This window comes from Pholcus phalangioides, unplaced genomic scaffold (assembly GCF_987345545.1).
Source record: "Pholcus phalangioides strain wild (caught in Gottingen) unplaced genomic scaffold, Ppha-v1.0 ptg000009l_1, whole genome shotgun sequence".
Lineage (NCBI taxonomy): Eukaryota > Metazoa > Arthropoda > Arachnida > Araneae > Pholcidae > Pholcus > Pholcus phalangioides.
In genome coordinates, this window is record NW_028301602.1 from 20,816,708 (window position 1) to 20,843,287 (window position 26,580).

General features: G+C 36.2%; 1 protein-coding gene across 2 annotated transcripts in view; it reads right to left on the reverse strand.

Annotated features, from left to right (window-relative positions):
- The window catches only part of LOC149082224 (SPARC-related modular calcium-binding protein 1-like), a 110,395-nt gene that overhangs the window by 57,173 nt on the left and 26,642 nt on the right, over positions 1-26,580 (reverse strand). For both annotated transcript variants that reach the window (XM_089235735.1, XM_089235734.1), the window contains exon 2: positions 6,670-6,835. In XM_089235735.1, the coding sequence (XP_089091861.1) occupies positions 6,670-6,835 (166 nt within the window). The remainder of the gene's footprint in view (positions 1-6,669; positions 6,836-26,580) is intronic.

Sequence of the window (26,580 nt, forward strand, 5' to 3'; positions counted from 1 at the left end):
GACCTAACAGATAGCACGTTCCTTCATGAATATACGTAAAATCACGATTTGGAATGTTCTTAAACTGCATAGTTTATCAGAAGAATCAGACATCCGGTGTCCTTTTCTCTATTTCTGTAAAACCCAAAATTTTTCCAAGTCCCATGAGAGACCTTCGCTTGCAGATGAGACAACGACCTCAAAAACGCCTTGAAATGATTCTGTTGCCGGAAATTTCTAATCGAGATACACAGTCCCATGACCGAGCCACTACTAATCTATCCCATGCAGTCAGAAAAAAAAAAAAAAATAGAGTGTAACCACAGAAAGCAAACTGCGAACTTGAATATTGCAACGTTGTTTTTGGGAACTGGTGCCATTTTCACAAGATTTTGAACCAAACATTATTTTAACGACCTAACGGGGAAAAAAAAACCCCCACTGCTAAATACACAGTACATAATAACAAGAAGTCTCCCAAACCTCAAATACAACATGTTCGGTTAGGAAGAAAAACGTAAATATATAAGAAACCACACCTAATACACGGAGACTATTATATATATTACTCGGAGAATTTCTGTTATATGGTCTTCTTCAATATGCAAATGTATATGTTTCCTCAAGATAAGCAACCACTCGAAAGTGTGATGGCTAAAAATAAATAATAGGCCGAGGCCAACCCTCAGTGAATCATCTCAGCCCTTGTATAAGTAGCGTATCCCCATGGTGGGCGCCTGATATCCGAGTATGTTTAGTCTGATGCCCTACGAATATATCGTGGGATGTAAACTATATACACACTCGTAGGTCTTCCAAGAACTTATTGTTCTGTTCTTTTTTGAACAGGAAAAAAGCTTTGATATTTTCCTTACGGAGATAAACGGAGGAACACTTTTTTGGAGTAAACTTACCACCCACTCACGCACTAAGAAAGAGATCAGAATCTTATTACCAACATTCAACAGTTCGTAACAAAACAAAAAAAAATCCACAACCTGAGGAGAACATCCCACGCAATATTATGAGTCATACACCATGTAGAAATTGTATTTGTTATTAAATATTTGGAAATGATATTATTTGTCAGATGTGGTTCTCACAATGAAAAGTTTGGGGAAAAAAATGAGGGAAATGCGTTCTGTACTAGAAGAGAGAGAGAGTTGGAGAACTTTAGCGGTATGTTTAGGAACACTAAAATTTTTCTGAAAATCGCTGATGTACAGGGTGTTCCATAAATCCGTAAATAGTACAAAAATTCATAAAAATTGCAGGAAAAAGTTATTCTCACAGAGGAGGATTTTTTGTTTTGGTACTGAAAAAAAAAAACTGGCTCTCAATTTTTATCGATACAGGGAACTGCACGAAACTAAACCGAGTGTGATTGGATCTCTTCTGTATCTGAAACGTTCTCAAAGCCTCAGCAGGTGATTCGTGCTGAAGTAAAACAACTTCGGCAATAGTGCTTTACCTACTAATGTCAACATCGCAATAAAAACCTTATGTAAGTGCCAGAAACAGGAAAATACAGAAATGAGCTTTCAGTCGTACACCCTACGGTTTATAGCATTCTGGTTTGCACATTTCCAGCGATTTGCTTTTGTACAGCACCTTCTACCGACAAAAGTTTGAACTTATTTTTGTGCATCTTTTAAGTTAAGAAAATACCTCTCTACGACGAATAGAGAGGTATCTCTTCGAACTTCATCTCCTCCCTCTCTCTACTCTTCGTCTCATTTCTTTATCAACTCTATTATATAAAATGTTCAATGGTCAATTCAACATAGATACTTCTGGTATCTTAACTAAACCATCCTACATCTGTCGAAGACTCGGCCATTTCCTTAAAATAAAACCTATTTTTGCTTCCACTGACTGCTTTAAATACACCCTCTTTCCTCATACAATTGGTGAATGGAACAAGCTCCCAAGCTGTATTGTCGAATCCCCCACTCTATCACTAGTCTTTTTGTTCAATATCAAACAATATCTTTGTCATTTTCAATCGTATCCTCTTGTATAGGCCCCATGGTTAACAATATTGTGTGTAAATAAATAAATAAATAAATAAAGTTTGACAAGATCAGGGCTGAATTAGGATTTACAGGACAGAGTGTATAATATCATTCACAAGAGCATAATTACTGAATCTTCGAGACTATCCAAATACTTTCCGAACTAAATATAATTATGTACGCATTATTCACATAATGTTGTGAAATTTATGTTTTCAGCTAAAAAAAAAAATCATTATTAATCAAACGTAAGGTCACAGCTACTGCAAAACCCTATTCCAAAAAATATTACAAGAAAAATATTACTTTTTTTTAGAGAAAATTTAAGACTGGGAAAAATACTCCCTCGATTTTCCGATAATTTACGTAAATTTATTTGATTATGTTTATCATTATAAGAAAATGAAGGGGGAAAAAACGACTGGTGGAAATTAAATTATGTATCATATAATAGAGTTATTACCATTTCTTTAAGATTAGAAAGAAGAAATGAGGGGGAATATGATTTTTATTTCTCCCTCCTCTCATTATATCATGATTTAATAGAGGAAAAATTAATTATTAAAAATGTTGTGTCTATCGGAGGGGAAAAAAAAATGGAAATTAGATCAAGGGAAAATGATGGCGATGATAAAACAAGTGTATTATTAGTATCTAAAGTAAATTAGCTTGATGCAGCCAAGCTCAAACTTCATTATAATTTTTTTTAATGGTAAGAACCTTGAGGGAATATGAATATTACTATGTTGTGTCTTGTTCATGAAGTGACATGATTTTCAATTACGAATACGTGAAGTTCTTGAATCTTTGTTCACTTGAATTGTCTTTGGAAATCTTTCATGCTTTTTCGAAAACCTTCAGGCAATCATTGTTAAATTTCTGAGTACATTATATTAGAAAAATTATGTCAAACCTTTTCCCCATCTAATGGCACACGCCGAGAAATGTAACTAGTGCCGTAATTTTCTGCGTGTAGTCTGTGGATTTTATACGTTAAAAGATACCATAATGTCTTGGTGTAGACTCATACCATCGCGACTCATCTCAGTAGCTAGTAGTAGTTTTTTCCTGAGAAAGGTTGAAGTAGAAATAAATATTTGAAAATTAATTTTTTTAAAAAGCAATTTTTCCTAAGGATTTATTTATAGATGACATACGAGGAGAAAAATTGGTCATTTGCTATTTTTTCGTTATTGATGAATGATACTTTCACATACGGATTATACGCCACTGCAGACTATGGATTGAAGCCTATGTTCGAGCCTGAATGAAGCCTTATGGAGCCTGAATTCGAGTCTCGAAATTTCGAGGTTCTGGTTGATCCGAAGGAGCTGGAATTTTTCAAAATTCCTTTTCAAAATCTCGTGGGTTCTTCTACAAGCACGAGTTTTGTTTCATTTTGTCCTATTTTTCCTCACGAATCGAAGAATTTTTAGTTGAAAGTTGGTCTTGATCCCTTGACAGGGGCCTCCGGTGGTTTCTTAAAGAAGCCTGTCTGTAGTAAATGTATGGCGTTAAAAAATTAATATTGCCCTCCCCCCTTCCGAATTTTTGGATAATTCGAGTTGGTTTCGATCCCGTTCACCTCGGATTAGAGAAACTTCACTGTATGATGATATTTTTTCTCTGAAAATGACGAAATTTGTGTCTGCGGATAACACGCAGGAAATTTTATGTTTATTTATGTTTGAATTACTTTGTAATTATGTGCGTTCTACATAATTAATTTTTTCAATCTTTTTATTTTACTGCACACACGCCACGCAATTCATTAAATTTTCTTATATTGTGAAAAAAAAAGTTAAGTAATCATTTTATTCAATTATGTAAATTACAGTATTTATCATACTGTGTGAATGTTACATACTACAATTTTTCCCGTAAAAGTTGGGGCTTATATAGATTGGAAAATAGTTTTTAGTTCCTGCTGCAAATTCAAAGCCCTGGCCCATCCGATAATTTTTTTTCTGACTTTAATGGTATTTTTTTGGTTGTTATATTGGATGAAGAATAACGTAGGATGAATAAGAAAATAATTGGAACTTATCGTAACGGTCGTTATATTGAGCGTCGACTGTATTTTTCTCTGTATGTGACACATTCCTTCAACTTTCTTGACACCCTGGTATTGAAAGTTGCTATTTTATAAGATACGTGAATTTCATTTCACAGAGACGTAAAGAACATTGAAAGAGTTATTTCTACTTTGATTATTATTCTATTTTTTCAAAATATAAATCAGAAATTATAAACCCCAGCCAGAATATACTATATAGAAGTAAATAAGATTTTCAAGATAGCTGAAAAGATGAAGAGTCGCGTCTCCATCACCTATGAGAATCTCGTTTCATTATCTTATACGAGAAACTACTCGTGTAAGTTGCGAGAACGGCTTGCGTAATAGTTGCTTCCCACTTGAGTCATTTACAATGCAGGAAAGATATCATTTCCTTTATCAAATCATCAATCAAACTGGATTTGAAATGTGTGAGAGTTGTGCTTCTACTCGAAATTCGGATTTATACTTAATTGAGGGGTTCTCGTATTTAAACATTCACTAGCAGGTGGATATTTTTTGAAGAATAAACAGTTCTACGTAAAATATCACGAGGAGCCGAAAGTGTGACGCATTGTTATTGTTCAGCAGCGTATTTTTCAAATGAGATCATGCATACATTCATGCATTCTAAGCAGTATGGACAAAAGAAGAGAAATCTATGAACTAACAAATTACATAAGGTTTCTCTTCTGATTATTTTTGTCTTTTTTTTAATTCAGTTCTATAATTTAGGCACTACGTCACAATATTCAACACTGTAAGTCTACGATGCGTTTGCTGCTTTGCTAGGAAATCATTACAAAAACGAGTCTCGAAACTTGCCGATGTCTGTACTAGGCCGCGGAATTTGAGGAAAATGTGAAGGTCAACGATGGATTTTTTTTTCCGAGATTTTATCGGACGCAAATAAATAATGAAAGACGTGACGCGTTTCCTCTTAACAGTAAAACTAAGAAAACAAACATTTTATTGAGGAGATACAAATTTTGTCTAAGATACTGGCTTGTAAAATACTATTTTGTATGAATTACCAACACATCGTACCCACAAGACTCTTCAACATATAAATTTATCGGTTTACTCAGACTTTTCTTCTTCTTAACCGCTGGTTGTAGAGACATAATTTCAATTAAAAAGTATCCAAATAACATACGTACTTAGGTATTTATTAACACGGTTTCGCAGTTGTCAAATTTCCAATTGAAAGTTTGGTGCTCTGTCTTTTCTAAGCCCCCCTAAAAAAATCCACGTTTCCAAGTAGAATATTAGCCGAGATATTTGAGTTTAAATTATCTGAAAATTATGGGAAATAAAACAAACTCGAGGAAAAAAAACGAAACATTCTTTTGTAATTGCAGTTTATTAAAACTTTTCCAAATTCTGATATGACATTCTTAGCTGTCAAACAAAAATATCACGGTTAATATTGTACTTAGAAATATTAGAATCCCCCTTTTTTTTGGGCACAGAAAGGACAGGTCAACAAATTTTTAGTTGGGAGTCAGATGACTGCGGGAACATATAAAAAATTTAATTTTGTGTCTTAGTACACATATGGCCACTAGAAGAAAAAAATGTCGTATTGCACAACCAAAGGTTGAGAAGAAAAGAAAAGTTAACTATGAAAATACCTAAATATGTAATTCGTGGATTCATTACTAATACAGTAAAACTTGGTTATAACGACCCGGGTTGTAACGACACCTTAGCTATAAAGACGAAAATTGGCGGTCAGGACTAATTTTCAAAGAGAACAATGTCAACGAATCTTGCTTAAAACGTCGACGAAAACACCGCGAATTCACAGATGTAGAGCATTTTTCGGCGCTTTTGCTTCCGTTTTTATGGTGTTTTTCCAAAGAAAGCTCCCAGAACTATCGCTCATCGCAAGGTAATATTGGTTCATCCATTGCTCTATTGATGACTACTGTTGAAAAAAAGATTCAATAAATGTTTGACTGTCCCACTTGACATGACCCGTATACGGGGCATTACTGTATTTTGTCATTTCTGACTTTTCCCTTCATAAAAATGTGCTGTTTTCCCAGTTTTTTTTTCAACGAAGCTTACTTATAATGCTCAATTTTTACTAGAATGGGTTATGAAGGTATTGCATAATTCATCAATTGTGTTATAACTTATTGACTATCATATTTTTGCCATGTTAATGTTTTTTTTTTTCAACGTGAAGTACCGTAACGTATTGTTTCAAATCACAGCTAACTTTCTGTAGTAATATTTTTCGCCAAGGAATATTTCCTTGGCGAAGCAATATTTGGCTACTTCGTCTACATCTGTCAATATTATTGGCAAGAATTAGTGGCATCTCCGTGTTTATGACCCCCTTCCTCTCGATTTCCAGAATTTTTCCTTGACCAAACATAGTCACCCCCCAATCGTAAGTGAATAACAACTTCATGCACAGTATTTGATTGCAACTGATTATTACATTTTTCGTTGAGCGAAGTCTTGAAAACGCCAATCCCGGTTGTAACGACATCTCGATTATAACGATAAAAATTCACGAAACATTCGATGTCGTCGTATAACAGTATTTAATTACGTATTCATTTTCGTACAGTAACTCAGTTGAATACGTTAAAATATTCGATTTACCTGAACATTTTCCCTGGTGCTTGATGTATACTGAATGTCCCTGGCATTTTGCTCTTTCTATCTCGCATTCGGACTCGTACGTCCTGCCATCGTTTCCACAAACTGGCTCGTCGGGAACGTCATCGCAGTCCAAGTCACATTCGGAGCCATCCGAGAGCAACGGAAGCTAAAATAATAATATTAATAATGATTAATTAATCAATTAATGTGTTGAGAAAAAAAATATTTCTCTATATAAACAGTCTTCTCAATTAAATATGTCACGTACGTTTCGTACTCTCAGATGATTACTTGAGACCAGATTTCGTAAAAATATGTATATATACACTAAAACATGCCAAAATATGCACTTGAAAATGCCAAAATATACACTTGAAAATGCCAAAATATACACTTGAAAATGCCAAAATATACACTACAAATTTTTGAAAAAGAAATTCCAAATTATGTACCAAAAATGAGAAAATATTCTTAAAACCATGCAAAAAACAGATATGTTTTTAAAATGCATATTTTTTTTCATTTCTTTGTACATATTAATTTACAAAAAAAATTCCCCACACATGCATATGTAGTCGTGACTACATTAAATCCCACCTGCGAAAAAAAAATCAAAACCAAAAAAAATAATCCGATGTTATGAAAATTTTATGAATAATATTAATTTGAAAAATTGTGAAAAAAAAATTGATCGAGCTTTTCAACAAACCTTCAAAAATATGCACTTATTCTGAAAATGCTTTGATTTTATGCATTTATGCGCATCAATACTGGAAGAGGCGAAAATATGCATTAGCACATGATCCGTTCTCTAGAGATTACTGTTCACGTCATTGCTGTTTCTTATTGATTGGTGGCCATAGGCGGTCAACACTTATGGCGTGTGCTAATCATAGATGCATGGAATTAATGTAAATTCCACTTGTATTGATTTCTGCCCTGAATCATGCCCACAATCCTCTCGAAAACCGATGGAGTTATTGGCGCACTGTCCTCTCTGAAGCGTACCAACTGTTGAGTGGAATTTTACTAATTTTAATCTGTTTGGATTCTACTTAATCAGTTTCACGCTATTCAAATGGAATATCTATGAGACGATTTACGGTAGAGCAAACTTACAGTTCTCATAGAATGTTCGTGTGTTTTAGTGAGTAGAGGCAGGTGAAAAGACACTGAAAATGCCTTTAGTGTCTATCTAAAACAGCCACTGAAAGCCTATCTAAAATAGGCAATAAAACAAGGTATTTGTAATTTATGGAAGAAATAGGAAAATAACTAAAAGTAAGGTATTAAGAGTCCAAAAACTAGCTGAAAAATTGTTTGCATTTAATTCCTCTACAGCTTTAATTATGGTTTATAATAACCGCATTATTATCCAAGTTAAACTGATTTCAAGCCAAAAATAAAATGTAAGTAGACCCTCAGGATTAGGGTAATTACAGGTCCACCGTCATCAGACGCGGAGCCCGTAGAGAAAATGATGCGTGGGGCTCCTTCGTGTTGCGAATCGAAGAATATAATATAATTCTGGTGTATTTGTTGTATTATTTAGAATAATCATTATCATTTCTATAGTTGAAACGTAGCTACCTTGTTCTACTGTAGTAAAAACTTTTTTAACTTTTTTCATATAACCACTTATTTGAGACTCCTTCAAGCGCAGGGCCCTGTGTGGCCTCATCTGTCGCACACCCCTGAGGGCGACTCTAGCCAATATAATTGAATGCTAAATATGTACGTAAAATAAATAGCCATGTTTGTTTGCAGTGCATTTATGGTGTAGAAAACGAAATCAGAACAACATGGGCCGCCAGAGCCCTGTCTGCTCCTTCCCTGCTTGTGTGAGCCCTGACGTCAACTGATGAAATCTTGGGAGTCATTGATTAGCTAAACATATGCAATGTAGTCAAATGCATGAGTGAGGCATGTTATGTGAAGCATGTAGAGAAGCGAAAATTTCTAATTTTCCTTTGCTTTTCTAACATGGGCTGCGTTCACCCGAAACAAAATCATTCACATCTAACACATTCTGGCCAAAGCTAAGTCAGTACATGGCAACACCAAGTTTTTTATCACTTATTCGCGTTTAAATGGGGCTGGAAGCGGGTATTGAGCTTTCTGATGATAATTAGTACTGACAGAGTTGGAAAATTTAAACAAAGGGCAAATTCTTTTATTCTCAATACTCAAAATATCAAATTTTTACAGATTATGGACTCTGAAATTCACTAATAAACTTAAAAATACGCTGAAATAGGCGTTTATGGCAGGGAAATTTCAAAAAGGCACTTTTACCAAAATAGTTTGAAAATAGGCAGAAAAAGGCATTTATGGCATTTTTCCTGAACTTCCGGGCTCTATTAACGAGACTGGAAAAAATATTTAATAGAGCTCTTTTTTGTGAAGGACTATAATCTCCCCACAAATTCGTAAATAGATTTTAAAAAAATCACGAAAATTGAAGTAATATTGGTGTATTCGAATGCGGTTCACGAAAAAGTTATTCTCATGAAGTGGATTATTTTTCGTACTAAAAAAAAAATTGTTCAAATTTTTATCGATCGAGGACGCTGCAGTGGAGCAAATCACTAGAAATATGCAAATCTGAGTCATGTAAAATGCAGGGTGTGCGATTTACAGCTCATTTCTGAATTTTCCTCTTACTGGCCACTTGCATTAAGGTTTCCGTTGTGACGCTGACTTTGGTTGATAAAGAATATATATATTATTGAAGTTTTTTTTTTTTTCAACTCAGCACGAATCGCTGGCTGAAGCTTCACGAACGTAAGAAAGGTTCGGGTCCAGAATTCTGGGATTTGTTTGCATTTACAGCGTCCTCTATTAATGAAAATTTATACTATTTTTTTTTCTGCACCAGTCAATCGTTTTTAGTAAAAATAACTGCATTTAGAAAAATTTATTTCTTAAATTTTTATGACTTTTTAGCTAAATATAACACAAAAATGTGTTTGAAAGGGTCTTCCAGTATATTAAGGACAGGCCGACTTCAATTAATTAATGTTTGATTTCGTTGGAGACGGTATTGAAATTTCTGAGAATTCCTCTAAATATTATTTTCCGGTAATGTTACATTCACAGACGTGTTTCCTCTCTATATGCTATTTATTCATACCCGTTGCTTTAAATGAGAAAAAACCTGGGAATTCCCTTATTTATTTGTGAATCACGTATACCTACCACACGAAAGAAGTACAGAGGGTCCTATAAATGACTAAATAGTTCAAAAATTGAAGGAATTGGCATATTTGAATGCACTTTGGGAAAAAAATTATTCCCACGAACGGGAATTTAATTTTTTTCCTCGGCACAAGAAAAAAGTTAAAATTTTCGTCGATATATATACACTCATTGCCATAAAAATTTGCGCACAAAGAAATAACTATGAGATCGAAACGAAAGTTGGCCTGAAGGTACATGTCGGGCAGATATGCAAATGATTAGAAATGCAGCGTGATTGCGCATTGCGTAATGCCACTAGAGGGCGTTGAACTTCGTTCTCCTTGGAGTATAAAACAGGTAAGCAGAGCTTGCTGGAGTGTATTTAATCGTTTGCAAAGGAAATGCTGAGGTAGACATGCCGTTACGCCGCCGTCGAAGACCATATGAGCAGTTGTCAGAGTTCGATAGGGGAAGAATCATCGGGATGACGGAAGCTGGGTGGTCAGCTCGTCAACTAGGCCGTTCTGATTTTACTGTGAGGAGGTCTTGGGACCAGTGGACAGAAGAGACGTCATTTACACGGCTACCAGGTTCAGGACGCCCTCGACAGACCAGTCGTCGAGAAGACCGTCATATCATCCGAAACGCACGCGTAGAGCCAACTGCCTCATTGGCCGCTATCCAGACACAGGCAGCAGCTTCACTACGGGCCCCTGTGTCTTCCCGAACCATCGCAAGGCGCCTGGCTGAAGGACATCTGGTATCGCGGTGCCCATTACGTGTGCTGCCAATGACACCACCTACCAACGCCTCCGTTTGGAGTGGTGTCGAGCACGACGGGATTGGACTGCAACGGAATGGAACCAGGTCGTCTTCAGCGACGAATCGAGATTCAACTTGAGCAGTGATGACAATCGTGTTCGTGTGTGAGGCCCCGTGGTGAACGCTTCAATCCTGCCTTCGCTTTACAGCGACACGCCGCTCCCACAGCTGGTGTCATGGTATGGGGTGCCATTGCTTACGATACACGGTCACCCCTAATATTGATCCATGGCACAATGACAGCCCAGCGGTACGTCCATAACAGCCACATGTGTTGCCACTCATGGCAGTGCTCAGCAAGGCACAGCAAGGATGTCACAAGACTGCCTCGCCACATTACCACCCTTCCCTGGCCTGCTCTATCCCCAGATTTGTCACCAATCGAGCATATCTGGGATCATTTGGGACGGCAAGTTGGACACCCTACTAGGTTGGTCGAACTAGAGGCGCATTTACAGCAACTGTGGAACGAGATGTCTCAGGACATCATACGGAACTTGTATGCCTCAATGCCCGTTCGTATCGCACCGTGCATTCGCGCTAGAGGGGGTCCAACAGAGTACTAAAACTTCTGTTCATCTGTACTTTTTCCTGCAATAAATGATCCTTTTTCTTGGATTTTCTAATCACTTACTTATATCAACGTAGTACTTACATGTGTAAAATTTCGTTTCATTTTGACGACTTCTTCTGGGTGCGCAAATTTTTATGGCAATGAGTGTATAAGGACTGCATGAAAGTCTATTAGAGGTGATTAGACCCAAGCCTCTCTTCTGTGTCCGAAAAGTTCGTAAAGCTGCACCCGGCGATTCGTGGCTGTGTAAAACAGCTTCACCAACAGGTAATGGGTGAAACAACTTTATCCATAAATCTCACCATCACAATGAAAACCTTATGTAAGCGCCAGTATCAGGAAAATTCAGAAATGTTAATTCGTCACCTTGCATTTCATAGTACCCTAATTTGCATACTTCGAGTGCTTCATTTTCTTACAGTGCTCTCTATTGACAAAAATTTGTATTAATTTTTTTTTTACCGAAAAAAATCTTTCCTGAGAATAACTTTTGCAAAACGGTATTCAAATATACCAATTCCTTCAATTTTTATAAATTTTAAAACTATTCTCGAATTTATGGGACACCCTATTTTCCGCTTATAAATATAATTTTACAAAAATATGATAATTGATTATCAATTTAAATTTGAATCAACCTAGCAATTCTTATGTATTTGCGAAACACCCGCTATTGTTACCATACGAAAGAACTATATTTCCGACTACATACACTATAACTTTCAAATCCCCACCAATATAATACGGTGATATATAATAGAGACCACCGGCTATTACGTGTGGGTATATAATTAATAAAATTAAGAATGAATAAGTTAATCACAGGACACCAACAAGGGAGTAAAGGTAATTATAAATCTTCACGCTGCAATGTTCGAGCTTATTTTGGGATTCTGATGGTGAACCCCGAAATTCGAGCTGCCTTATACTGAGTAAAAGCATATATATACCGTATTTTTTTTTCTTCTTTTCATGGAATTCAAAGATACATTTTTCATTTCATAGTCTATTATTACTATTGTTATTATTATCATTATCATGTACGAGTTTGTATTTGAAAGAAGTGGGAGTTGGGTGCCCCGGACCGAGCGAAAAAATTCCAAGACGCCAACGCTCGTTAAGAGTTCCGTAGCCCTTTTTGAATACCGTCTTCCACTAATATGCATATGTATGTAATGTGTGGTACACGCGATGGCGACTAATGAGATGCTTCTCCGTAGACTTCGGATGTGTATGGTGACGGGTTCTCGTTAATAATTCACGGCAATTAATCATCCACGGATGATAAAATAAGCTCTGGAAACACCGATTCTTATTTTTATTCTTTTTTTGGAGTGTTTGTCGTGGAATCTCGAAAACACCCGATGTGTGTGTTACAAGTAAACATCTTGCAATCCGTGGTGTAATGTTTGCTAGAAATTTTTGACGTTAATCTTTATAGGTCGACCAAACTCTTCGGAGTGATTTCATTAAAGGCCGGTTCACAATCACACTGTACCGAATGTCAGCGTTAATCGGTAGCGTAACGTCACATGTGCTTACTATTCTGAAATACAGTAGACTCTCGATAACTCTCTCGGCTGTGCGCTGGTCCGGTCCGTCCAGTTATCAGGTGTTTTTAGGTGAGTTTTCTTTGAGCAGATAAAAGGAAAAATATATCACTGTGTATGTCTGTGAGCCAAGTTTAACTGTGCTTTTTTTAACTTACTTCCAATAATCCGGTGATTTCGAACGTGTTACGTGACATTTCCGGTCTATGTGAGTATTATCACGCAAATTGTATTAAACAATACAGGCAGACGTGACCGCTGACCACCCAGAGAGACCATCTCGAGATGGTTTGCGCTCTTTCCCAAAGGGATGGACGGTTTCCGACAGCCTGATGATGTCGGACTCGATTAATCGAACCAGAATCCCGCTACCCATTCACCAGAAACTAACGAAGTATTAGCACGCTATAATACACTATAAGAACATATACACAATAACAATAAATACAGCACAGATATTTTGCTGTCCCCCGTGGGCGACAGCTAAATTTCTGGCGTTCTTTCTTCGCTAATGACACAATAGAGGCTATCCCAACTTGATTGCACAACAAATATCTCTCCGCAACCGGTGACTTCAGAGAAGCATACTTTCAATTACAAAAATAAAAGTTTTCAAAAAGACGTGCATTTACTTAAAATTTTTTTCTATTTAGGCGGTCCCCGTGTGTTAAATTTTCCAATTAATGAAAGGTATAGCCCGCTCAGAAAAGTCATTCGCAAAAAATTTCATCTTTTGAAGTACAATATTAATCGAGATATTAAATATGTATATAAAAATTACTAAATTTCAGCAACTTATCTCTGTGCTGGCAAGTTTCGATTTGCTCAAAAGTTGCCGTTTTTAGAGACTGTACACAAATATAATGAGCTCAAACAAATTTAATTTTTTTACTCAAAATTAAAAAAAATTATATGTTTTTGACAATTATAGAATTTTGTTTACGTCTTGCAATTTGTGAACCTACACCCTCAATCATTGGCGATAAATGCTGAAAACTTGAAAGTCAAACACCGTGTCTCCGTTAATATTGAATTTAAAAACATGAAATTTTTTTTGTAAATGACTTTTCAGAACCGCAGTTACATTTCATTAATTGGAAATTTTACCATACAGGGTCTACATAAGAATTTAATTTTTCTATTTTTTTTTTTAATGTATATTACTCCTTGGGAAAGTCAAGACATTTTGAGTAATCGCACGTCATATGAAAAAATTTTGTAATTGGAAGTATGTTTCTAAAGAAAACGTTTGCAGATGTAATCTCTGTGCAAACAATTTGGGAAAAGCCTGTATTTTGACGTTACGTTATGAACGTTCTATTGACATCAAAGATTTCACTCATGGTGAAGCAGAATTGAATAGACTAATTTATAAAGAGGTCACAATGCATTCATGTTCATTAGAAAAAGTCACAATAGGCATGTAGAAAGTGTGAGGATCCAAACTCTTGAGGATAACACAGATACTGCCCGCGAATAGAGACTTTGAATGATTCGCTATAATGACATAGTGGAAGCTGCTTAAACTGTTATGACATCGTTAACAACCGGGAGAGTGGGTACGATTTTATTACATGATAGTATTACTTCACCAAACACCACAACTCCGGCCATATCGCTATATTGCAATTCACTGCCGTTAATGAGATGGAAATGAAAGCGCTGTCTATCGGTGGTCACCTCAAGTTCGTTAGGAGAAAATTTCTTATCTACATCATTCCGTTGGTTGAACCCGGGACCGCGGCAGCAACTTTCACGGTGGTAGACGGGCATCTTACACTCGAGCGCAGCATGACAGCACTGGGTTCAGTGTCGGAACGCATTTGTAATTATCTCCTATATAGGGACTAATAATAACACTAATTATATAATATCATTCACAGCTTAATAATAATTTCACTACTAAATTATTATTGAACTCCTTTCGTCATGTTTTGAATCCCGTTCAAAGTTTCCAAACAGACATTAATTCAGAATAATTTGAAATAAAAGGAATGTCTTTCGGAATTGTCAGAAAACTCTTTTCGTCATCTTTTTTTTTAATATTCTGAGCATGTCAAAAAGGGAGGGGGGGGGGGAGAGAACTTCTTCCGCTGCGACGCGTTGCACATAGACTGCTAGCTTTGGCAATCTCCGAACCAGTTGCTGCCAACTTCCGCAACTAACAACATGGCGGTGGCGGCGTCCATCTGATTGACGTAAGAAAGACGAAGAAGAAAAGAGATTGATTAACGAAAACAAACAAATCGGACCAATTTGAAGGGGGAAGTGCTACTGCAAGATTCTGTCACGTCCCAAAGGAACTCTTTTTCTTGACTTCTCTCGAGATTAGAAACAGGACAAGTAAGCAGTATTGTAAGAAAAAAAACAACACACGACGTGCGACGTGTGAGTGAGCGACTACCAGAAAAAGAGTCTGTTGAAGGTCACTAATGAAATGAAGTCGTTCAATCGCCAGTCGACTTGAGCGACGACGAAGACATCATCAAAACGATGACAGACTGGATTTTCTATTTATCTCTTTTTCCCCATCTTTTTATCCGATTCGTAACCACAAGGCGTCCGGTTATAAATCTCTAGCTAATTTGTCGATATTGATTCTTCTTTTTTCAACTTTTAATGACTTATAACCGTCGATGGCTGTGAATCATCGATCGCACCGATAAGCTTGTTTACGGGATGATTTATGTGGCTGCGACGTGAATGTCATCCGTCGATATTCTTGCTTCCACGGTTTACGAACCGTACTGCCGCGTCGCACTGAAACGGATCTCGTCGATATTATCGCTCTCATAATCATGTGTTTTCAGGTGCCTTTCAAATTTGATATCGTCCAATCAATTATCGACGTCGCGGACTAAGAATAATCGCAGCGTAAGAATCCATTTCGAACAGCCGTCAGGTTTCGTTATAGTTTTCCGTATTAAGTAATTGATCATTTAAGGTCAAACGGTAGCCATTTTAAATGTGTTTTGATTTTTAATTATTATAACCCCTCTCGTTTGAGACTGTTGCGTAATTTGTTTTTGAAAATGTTGTATTGTATTGATGCTATTCTCGTTATCTTTGAGTTATCCTTCCGCTTTTCCGCTGCTTAGTTTTCATTCAGACATATACGATCAGAACATGCCATACGATCACGGACGAAATATTTCGTCCAAACGTCAGTGGAATAAATTCAATCCAGTTCTTTGTGTTTTTTTTCCCTCTCTCCTCATCTCAACGCGAATTTGTATTTCTTTATTATTACTTTATTGTAACACTTTGGGCTGAAATTGTTTTTTTCCTCGCCGTTTTTTCCATACTCCTGTTGGTGTGTTTCTACTATATATATGTAAGAACGAAAGAGAACACGTAGGGTGAAAAGAAAAATCTACAGCAAACTCTCTTATTTACTTATCTATTATAAACTGGTTTTTTTTTGTTCCTGTTCCTCAACTTATTTTTTTCCTTTGATCTGTAAATGTTCAGCCTAATTCATTTTTATAAAATTAAGTTTGATGTCACGGGCCACATCAGATGACTCCGAGGGCCACATTTGTCCCACGGGTCATGGATTGAGCATATATGGTATACAGGGTGCATAGCTATCAGCACGTACAGCATTTTACTGACAAACCGCTGATCCTAGAGAGACATACTAATTAGAAAAATTATTCAAATAACCCTTAGAACTCAGATACGCAATTCATGTTGCAAGGGGCTGCATAATTATTAAATTTAAAAAAAAATTACGTTTTATACAGACACACTGTGCTCACAAAGTCCGCTTCAACCCCATTTATCCTGTTTTTTCCACAACTTTTTTCCATTTTTTGAATTCGAATATCTCAGTTAATATTGCACTTGGAAACGTGGATTTTGTTTGGCATCAGGACAACAACTTTCTAATTGGGTTTATGAGCCCAGGGTGTCCGTATAAAAAATTATTTTACTTTATTTTTTAATAACTATACAACCCCTTGCAACATGAATGGCGTATCTGACTACTAAACGTTATTTGTATACTTTTTCTAATGGGAAGTATGCCTCTATGGTCCACCAGTAAAATACCATACACCCTGTTTCTTATGCACCCTGCATAGGCTTATAATCTTTTCCCCTCTTTATAATGGCACCTTAAACCAAATCCAATTTCAAGACTAGACTCAAGATGAACTTTTTCGTTGAATTGAATTGAATTTGAATTGGTAAATAGATAACGACACGAACAGAACGTAAACATTTTAATAAAGATGTAAGGATACGCGCTCTATTCAATCCTCTCTCTCTCTCTTTTCCATAATATTTCTGTAGGAAAGTAAATTCTTCGAACCTTTGCATCCAACGCAGACCAAAGCCCTTAAACACATCACACACACAATGAAATTCCCGAGCAGCAAAAAATGAAATAAAGACAGAGAAATAAGTAGATGGCGACACACCTAAGTGTCAACAAGACATTGAGTTATATTGTGCGATCCTTCGCTAACGGCAATTCACGTACTTAGCACGCCCTCATCAACTTTCTTCTATATAATCTTTTCTCTATTTATTTTACTTTTTGCCAAAAAGAGAAGCCAAAGAAAAAAAAAAAGCTCCCTGCCATTGAAAAGATGCCTCGGGTGTAACTTCTTTTTGCCAGAGAAACTTACTTCTGTCCGTACCTGATGATGATGATAATTTCCCATTGTGTGCGGCTCCAAAAAAGAATTCTACTTCGATTCAAAACTATAATATATTGTGTTCATTTAGTTCATCGGTCGTTATTATTATTATTATTAGTCGTGAGAGGCGTTGCCAAATAACTGGAAGCATGTAATAAAAAGAATTTTGAAGTAGAAACAGCGATCCTGCCCTGAATGTTATTATTATTATTTTTTTAAAAAGGAATTTTATTTTACTGTTACGGTTCACGATACAGTCAAAACGACATTAAAGATCTCGCGAAATTGTTTTCGTTATAACCTAGGATGACATTTTCAGAACCTTTTTTTTTTATGAATAATGTAATCTGATGCCACCAAATACTTTGCATAAAAACCATTATTTCTTTTTATACAAATACAAAAACAACTGACGAAATGCCCAACGAGGTGGCCGAAAAAAAATCCCCATAAAATATATGGATGTCGAATATAAATCAAAACTATATAAAAATTACAGCAACCTAATAAGAGCAGTAAAAAACCAATAATTATTATAAAGTATGAATATACTGCCCATGAAAAATTATGGTCGGCTCATCTAAGAATGGATAGCTTCTCGATTTATACGTTAATTTATGTTAAATTATACGTGTCAACATTAAAAATCGCATATTACCACCCACCAAAAGAAATTTACACCTCCTTGCTAATAATTTTAACACTCATTTCATAAATATTACACAACATACAATGGTACAAAATAAGTTTCTACAATCTGTATGTTCCAATACGTTAAACTCGATTTATACACCAATATGCTTATCGTATTTCTTTTCAAACGTGTAAAATTGTGTTAGAATTCACGATCAGCAGAGGTAAGCTATTCCATTTATTCACAACCTTATTGAAGAAAAACTGCCCGCGACACCACACAACCTAGAATCATTCCTTACCAATCGATACTGGTGTCCCTTTGTCAAAGCAGTTGGTTGACGGAGTATATTAATAATTCATGGTCCATTTTATCCATCCCGTTGATTTTAAACATTTCAATCATATGCCCCCGACATCTGCGTTCATCCAATGAAAACATTTTCGAAAAAGTCAACTCTCTCTCATAGCTTAAGCCCCGTGTACAATCAAGAGCTCGCGCAGTTCCTCTGCACCCCCTTGACCGAGTCAGTGTCCCTCTGTAAGTATGGTCTCCAAATAATATGATTGGAATGATCATTTTTGATCAAGGGAAATGTTGGAAATTGGGATGATAAATACAGGAAATCACCAATTATCGCCAAAAATGTTGCCAGATATCGAAGACATTGCCAACTGTGTTTAGTTTTAAAGGACCCTTGCAAGTAATACAGTGATCCAACAAGTCTGTGGTGATTTTAATGTATTTCACGGGGAGGGGGGGGGGGGGAAATTGAAACACGGAATATATGTGAGATGGATATTTATAGTCATATTCATTGTTGCATAATTTATAAATTTCGCAAATCACTGAAATTTTTTAATACAGGAAATTTCTGATCATCAGCTTATCTCACTGATTTGAAAATTACTGTATTGTTTTCAATAATTATAAAATCATTTCTATCATCAATCGTGTAATTTCATAATTACTTGTAGAAATATATATATATATATAATTTATTTCTCACAATAGTTCTGAAATTATTTTTGTTTATTAAATATTGAAATTATTTTTCACTCTAATTCTGAATTATGTCTTTTCCCCATTTCTGAAATTATTCCTTTTTTTTTGTTTTTTTAGCATTTTAGTAAGTTCTGTAATTATTATATACATTTGTAACTTTTTGGATGCTAACTTTTCCGTCTCAAAATATATGAAATAGTGGGTTCCAGGAGAGATCCCGAATTCTGAGCCGGTACTGATAGTACACAGAAGTGGTTCTTAACCTCCGGAAGAACACGGACCCGTTGATTTCTCTTTTGTGAATGGCAGTGCCGATGATCACGATTAATGGGAAATTAATGGACGAAGAATGCCTCGGTGCATCACTCACAACTCGGTTTGACTGATGCCAGGGGTTCGGTACCGTGCCGCGGCCGATGAAATGAAAAATACTAGTATATATATACAGTCGAATCCCGTTTTAACGAATACCGTTATAGCGGAAATCTCGTTTCAACGAACACTTTTCTAATCCCCCAAATAAGTTTACATAGGAACAATGCTAGGTAACCTAGAATTCCTTTATAACGAAATTTCGTTTTAACGAAGTGATTCTTCCGGTCTCTTGGCATTCGTTATAACGGGATTCGACTGTAGTGGTAGACATCCATTACTGTTGAATCTGAAAATTATCTCACAATTCTAAATACCACGAACAAATATATTTAATTATTATTCATTATTAAGCATCTATGACATGAATGTCGCTCTCCACTTGTTAATGCAAGATATACAGAAGACTGGATGTTGTGAAGATATTTATTATTTTAGATGTTAATTTTTTAAGGAAGGAAAAAACTCATCTCTGCCTCTACCGGGAGTCGAACCCGGGTCCCTCGATTGCCGGACGAGTGTTCTGACCACTAAGCTACAGAGGAGATAGAGATTTTCCTTCGTTAGAGCGTATATATGCTGAACGGAACAAGTGGAGAGCGACATTCATGTCATATATATAGCCATCTGGTGGCTCGTCGTCCATGAGCTATTAGCTGATCGGTTTCACCGTCCATTGCACGGTTCCGTTCAGCATATATACGCTCTAACGAAGGAAAATCTCTATCTCCTCTGTAGCTTAGTGGTCAGAGCACTCGTCCGGCAATCGAGGGACGCGGGTTCGACTCCCGGTAGAGGCAGAGATGAGTTTTTTCCTTCCTTAAAAAATTAGCATCTAAAATAATAAATATCTTCACAACATCCAGTCTTCTGTATATCTTGCATTAAGCATCTATTTTCGGAAAACGGTCAGCGGGCCTCAAAAAGACTTAGATGGGGCACACGTTGCCCCTCCACGCGTTGAAGACTCCCGTGTCTGTGGGAATTCTTGACCCCCAATTATTGACGTTATAGCCAAGGTGTCTCTATGACCCCGTTTGAATGCATTTTTTTTGGATCCACATTGCTGAACTTTATCGAAAGGTCACTTCAATATCTTCGCTGCTTAATCATATATTTTGTTTTTCAAAAATAAAATTATAGTATTTATTACTGTTTCAGCAAATGAATTCGAAGAAATTAGCTCTGGTAATCAATTATTTGATAAACAGAACTGAATAAGAAGAGGGGAAAAAGAGAGGCTCGATGCCAATCGGAGGTAATGGTGTCTCGCTCTCGTTTCACAAGTGCGAACGTTGTAAAATGACTGATTTCAACGAGGATAAGACAGTTTTAAATAACCAAGTCGCGTTTTGAATGTCTAGATTCGGCAAAAAGCATCAATCATCAGTGTTTATCTCTGTCTATCTTATCCGGATTTCGAAGATAGCGACAAGTATGCGCATATATTAACAATGTATGTCTATATATATATATATGTATGTAAACTGATCAGGTTTCAGAAACGATAAAAAACAAAGATTCGGTTGAAAAACAAAAACGGCTTAAATATCGAATATAGCGGGAAATAAATACTGCATAATGGGATACGATATGGTATGGGATTGGAGTATGTAAATGCAATGGACGTAGATTTTACAAGGATATCGCGTGTGGCACGCGAGATGTCCTCAATCTTAATCTTTGCTGTGTCTTGTATGTCCTGTGTTTCATCTTGGACTCGCTGCTTTGATATCAAAATTATGGTTTCCCATTGTGTGGTGTCACGGCAGGAGATTGCGCAATTTAAATACGAGGAAATCGCCATCTGTAGGAACATTCTTCTTTCTTGTGGTTGGTTAATTCCACTTCTACTATCAAAATTATGATAGTTGTAAGCTTGTTGTATTGTATTTTTTACCTTGACCTCCCGACCAAACCAAAAAAAAATATATTATTTTTATGTAAATACAGTGAAACCTCGATACAACGATATTCTGTGGGCCAATAAAAAATATCGTTGTACTGGAATTATCGTTATATCAAGAGACAACATTTATGCTGTTTTTGACATCTTTTCTAAATCTGTGTTGTTAGTACCACCACCCCCAAACCACAAATACACCTCGTTCATATTCATCTGCGGAACTTCTAGCGAATTGGTACATGTTGGAATGTGCGTGTACGTGTTGTGAATTGAACCTACCGTGAAGTTTGTTTCTGTGTATTGCTTGTTATGTGTAGTGCTACCACCTGCCATGGTATGAACGAAATTTTCTAACTATGTATGAATGAAGTGTAATGATTGGATAATTGTGCCATTGTGTGAAGGCCTGTCGCGTTGTTAGTACCCATGAGAAAACGTGTTTCAAAGTATTTATTCCTAGCAAAAAACTGTAATTAATTAGTTGATTAAGGAAATTCATTCAAATGCACCGCCCAATGCAAGGACGTTTGCCGTATTGCATTTGTGTTGTCATCAGAGAAAGTGGCATTACCAGCACCATTATCAAAATTTTCGGTGATCATGTGGTGTAAAACACCAATGTTATCATTAGACGCTCTTGGAGGAATGAAATTAAGTGACGAAGTTAGAATTAACGTTATGACGGTTATGAGCAAAATATATTAAAAAAAATATATCGTTTCAGTGGTTTCAAAATCCTTTAAAAATGACGTTATAGAGCTATTTATCGTAGTAGATGATATCGTTGTATTGAGAGGTGTTTAGCATAAGCGATTCCAAACAGATTTGAAAAATATCGTTGTAGAGGGATTTATCGTTACATCGAGTATCGTTGTCACTGTAATCTGAATTTATAAGACTAGCTATAATATGTGCATGGGACCAAATTACCATTTCCTGAAATTAATTTATGTTAATTCAAATGCGTTTTTTAGAGGCTAGTATATTAGAGGGATTTATCGGCCATTATTAAGCCATTTAAGTATTACGTCAGGCAGATTTTGCCATTTTTGATCCCCCCCCCCCCCGTCATCAAAAGAAAAGTCAGCAAATCCGAAACCCCCCCCCCCCGATGCCGACGTAATACTTGAATGACCCCCAACTCCAAATTTCTCTGGGGCAAGCGTATATACAGGGTGGTTATAATTGAATTTCCCGTACTCCACAACAGATTTTCCTCAAAAACTCATTCGAATAAAGCCAAATTTTTATGATATTTTCATGAGAGATTAATCCAATAAAAAACAGTTCAATTTTTGAGTATCAGGTGAATACGTGGAGCTTTTTTATTGAATTTTCCTTTTTTTTTTCATGGTCCATATAGCGTATATACGAAGTTTCGATGGGATACTTCCAGCGAAACGGGCGCTTCATAAGTCTGCTTAGTCTCAGTATACTGAAAGTAAGAACTATGTAGCGCCCGTTCTGGTGGACATATTGCATTAACAGCTGGTATATATGGACCATGGAAAAAAATGAAAATTCAATATAAGAGCGCCATTTATCCATCTGGTGGTCAAAAATGTAACTATTTTTTATTGCACAAATCTCTCTCCCATGGACTCATTAAGATATCCTGAAAATTTGGCTGTATTCGGATGAGTAGTTTTTTTTTGGGGGGGGGGGAACTACTCAGAGTATGGGAACTTTAATTATAATCACCCTACATTTTGCCTCCCTCAAAGATGTTCTGTGTACGCCCCTGTCCCCCCCCCCCCCCGGTTACAACGACAAAACCTCACATGAAATTCAAGGTTATCCCTGCGAGTTTGACTGTATTCACATAAACGAAGCTCTTATAATGAATTCTGAGTCTTTGTATATTACAAGTAATTTAGCTTTGAATCTTATTTCAGTATGGTCTTTAGATTTTTTTTTTAAATTTCATAAATGTCAGAATTTGAGAAATAAAATCACTGAATGGGAAGTAAATATTTGAGTAGTACCTTCATTCAGTCAAAACTGAATGAAGAACAGGAAATACGTATTATACAGGCCGTGAAACTGATAAGGCCTTTGCGAAGAAACACCAGAAACACGATGGTAACACCCAAACTCCGCGATGTTCTTTGCAATGCGATTTCGGAGATACTGTATTGAAAAAAACAACGCATCTATACGTGGTTGTTTCTCGTATATCCTCCGTTTAATAGTAAGTTAAAAAAAAATGTTTACGTGCTATATATGTGTTGCTGAAACGTGAGTGTATTCAAATGACCCTCTCTTTTCTCTTGACTGATCCGAATCTCAAATATGTATACACGTTGTTTAGGGAGGGGTTACGTTTTTTATAGTTCACCTGTTTTCAGCTTTTTCAGTGAAGATTTGGGTATTGTTTTTTTTTTTTTCGAAATCTTATCGAGCCCAAACCCGGAAGAAATAAGTAATTCGTTCCTAGTGTTTTTTTCCCAGATATTTTCGTTTTTAGGTCCATATTATCCACTGTATAACGGCACATAATGTGTATTTTCGAACCAGCGATATCTCTTGGATAGCTTTCGTGTCTCTCACGTTTTAGGTTTTTTTTCTTCTAAATCGGCCTTAGATGGAGAATCGTGTATAGGTCTCACTGATCCGAAAAATTGAAATAATAAAATAGAAATTTTCAATGCATATGTTCTGGTAAATGTGGTAAATGCGATTATTATACATAATAACCGGTTATGATTGCCAAGCATTTCAGTAAGTTTGATGAACTTCCCTAAATTAAAAACATTATCCGGTGATTATGCATAGTACCGAAACCGAAGTGTCGTTGGTGAATTTAATAAGTAGTGCTAAGCAAATTATTACCACTTTCACTGGCGATTTCACTGGGTCCGACTATATTCATGAGACATACTAGACTCGTTTGGAATTTTTTTAAATATTTATCAACGACTTTTGGCTATTATGCATAACCTCCGGTAAGAGTGATAATTTTTTTAGTACCTATTAAATTTACCAACGACGCTTGGGTTTTATGCATATCTTTCGTATCCGCGGATTATACGCAGGGAATTATGGTTTGTATAAACTCTCTTATAAAAACATAAAGCTATATTGTTTGATACAAAACTGAAATTATTATCCAGAAGATAAAATAATATATGCATATAATTATAATTTCTCATTGAAAAGTTCTCACACTAGTATTATATTTCTTTCCAATGGAATACGTTAATAGCCATTTAAAGAGAAAAAAAAGAGCGTTATATGTGATCAGAATGGTGCGAGGTTCTCATTCGCATAATGATGATGACGACACGATTGATGATGATGACGATCATGATGAAGACGATGATGACTGTCTATTCAATTAATGGGTCTCGAAAGGAACGTGACTCTATTATTCTAACGGAGTGAATTCGGTCACGTGATAACGGTGTACATTCTTTTCGCTCATTGTCTCAGAAATCATCAGGAAACGAGAGTTGGAACGGAAACTTCATGAATATTTTCGATAATGAGGTAATAAAATAAATCTAAGCTTCATTTTTTTTTCTCCTCATATTTTCATAATCAGCTCCAGAATCAATCCAGAATTTCGCCCGCATGATCAGAAGAAATATGTAATAATCTCTGATAATTTTTGAGCACTACGTTTGCTACATATATATATTCTTATTGATCAAACTCGAATGAGAGAGATAAAAACATATATAGAAATATGCTATATTGAAAGATTGCCTTTGCGCTGCATTGTGCGCCGATGACTTTTCGATGCATGCCGTGGCACTTAATTTTGCGTCGATAAATACTCTTCTGGGGAATTATAACGTGTTAGTGATTTGCCCTGGCGCTCCGATGTGCGTCGTTCAACTTTAAATGGATCGCCATAGTAGTGGATCTTGCGTCGATGAATTTCTTTTTTGATGAATTATTAAGTGCCAATGATTTGCCCTGGCGCTCCGTTGTGCGTCGTTCAATTTTAAATGCATCGTTATAGTACTTAATTTTGCGTCGATGAATTAATCTTTTGGCGAATTATCCCGTGTTAGTGATTTGCCCTGGCGCTCCGATGTGCGTCGTTTAATTTTAAATGCACAGCCGTGGCACTGAATTTTTCGTCGATGAATTTCTCCTTTGACGAATAATTCCGTGTTAGTCATTTGCTCAGGCGCTCCGTTGTGTCTTTCAGTTTTGAATACATCGCTATGGCACTGAATTTTGCGTCGATGAATTTATCTTTTGATGATTTATCACGTGTCAGGGATTTGCCCTGGCGCTTTATTGTGCGTCGATGCACTTATAAAAGCATTGTTGATGTTTGGCGCTCCATTGTACGTCGATGAATTTAAAATGTATTGCCGTTACACATTGAATTTTATGTTAATGGAATTTTCTTTTGATGAATTATCCCATTTCGGCTATTTGCTCTGCCGGTGCATTATGCATCGGTGAATTGACTGTCTTCCTTGTTGATGAGATTGAGATTCTGGCTGTAGTGGTTATAATTGCAAATACTTTTTGCTGTTTTTACATATTTGAAAGCAATACGTATATTAAATTCTTTGTGAAGAGGGAAGAACTGGCTATTTTTGCAGAGAATGGACCCGAAGCTAATAGAGTTGAAGCGTTTATTGTTGAATTTGACAACAAAGTTTTTTTCTTATTGTCTTGTTAGTAATTTCGTTGACACTGAGAGAGGTATTGTTGAGTTCGTATTTGAAAAGATCAAGAATTAGATTTTTGATATTGTCGTTGTGGAATGTGAATTTATCAAGTTTATGTTTAATAAACCAAATTATATGCTTGTTTTTGCTGAAAAAAATGTCTGTTTTTATGTTGTGAAGAAGGTCTAGAAGGAAAGTTTTTTTTTTAAACTTTAATGCTGAATTGTGCATCGATTTCCCTTTTAATGAATATCCAGCATTGGCGAATTCTGCGTCAATGACAATTTTTTCCATTGATTATCCTGGCAGTGAGTTGTGCATCGATGAATTCTCTCTGAATTGCCTTGATGGTGAAATATGCATCGATGAATTTTAATTTCGATAAATGATCCTCTGTCGGTGAAATGTGCATCGTGAATTTCCTTCCGATGAATTATGATGCCTTAGAGAGAAGTTATTCGTCGATGAATTATGGTGCCTTAGAGAGAAGTTATTCGTCGATGAATGTACCTGACAGTAAAATGATGTGTCAATGAATTAACCTAACGGTGAATAACGCGTCGATGAATTTTCGGGTTGGGGGCTAGC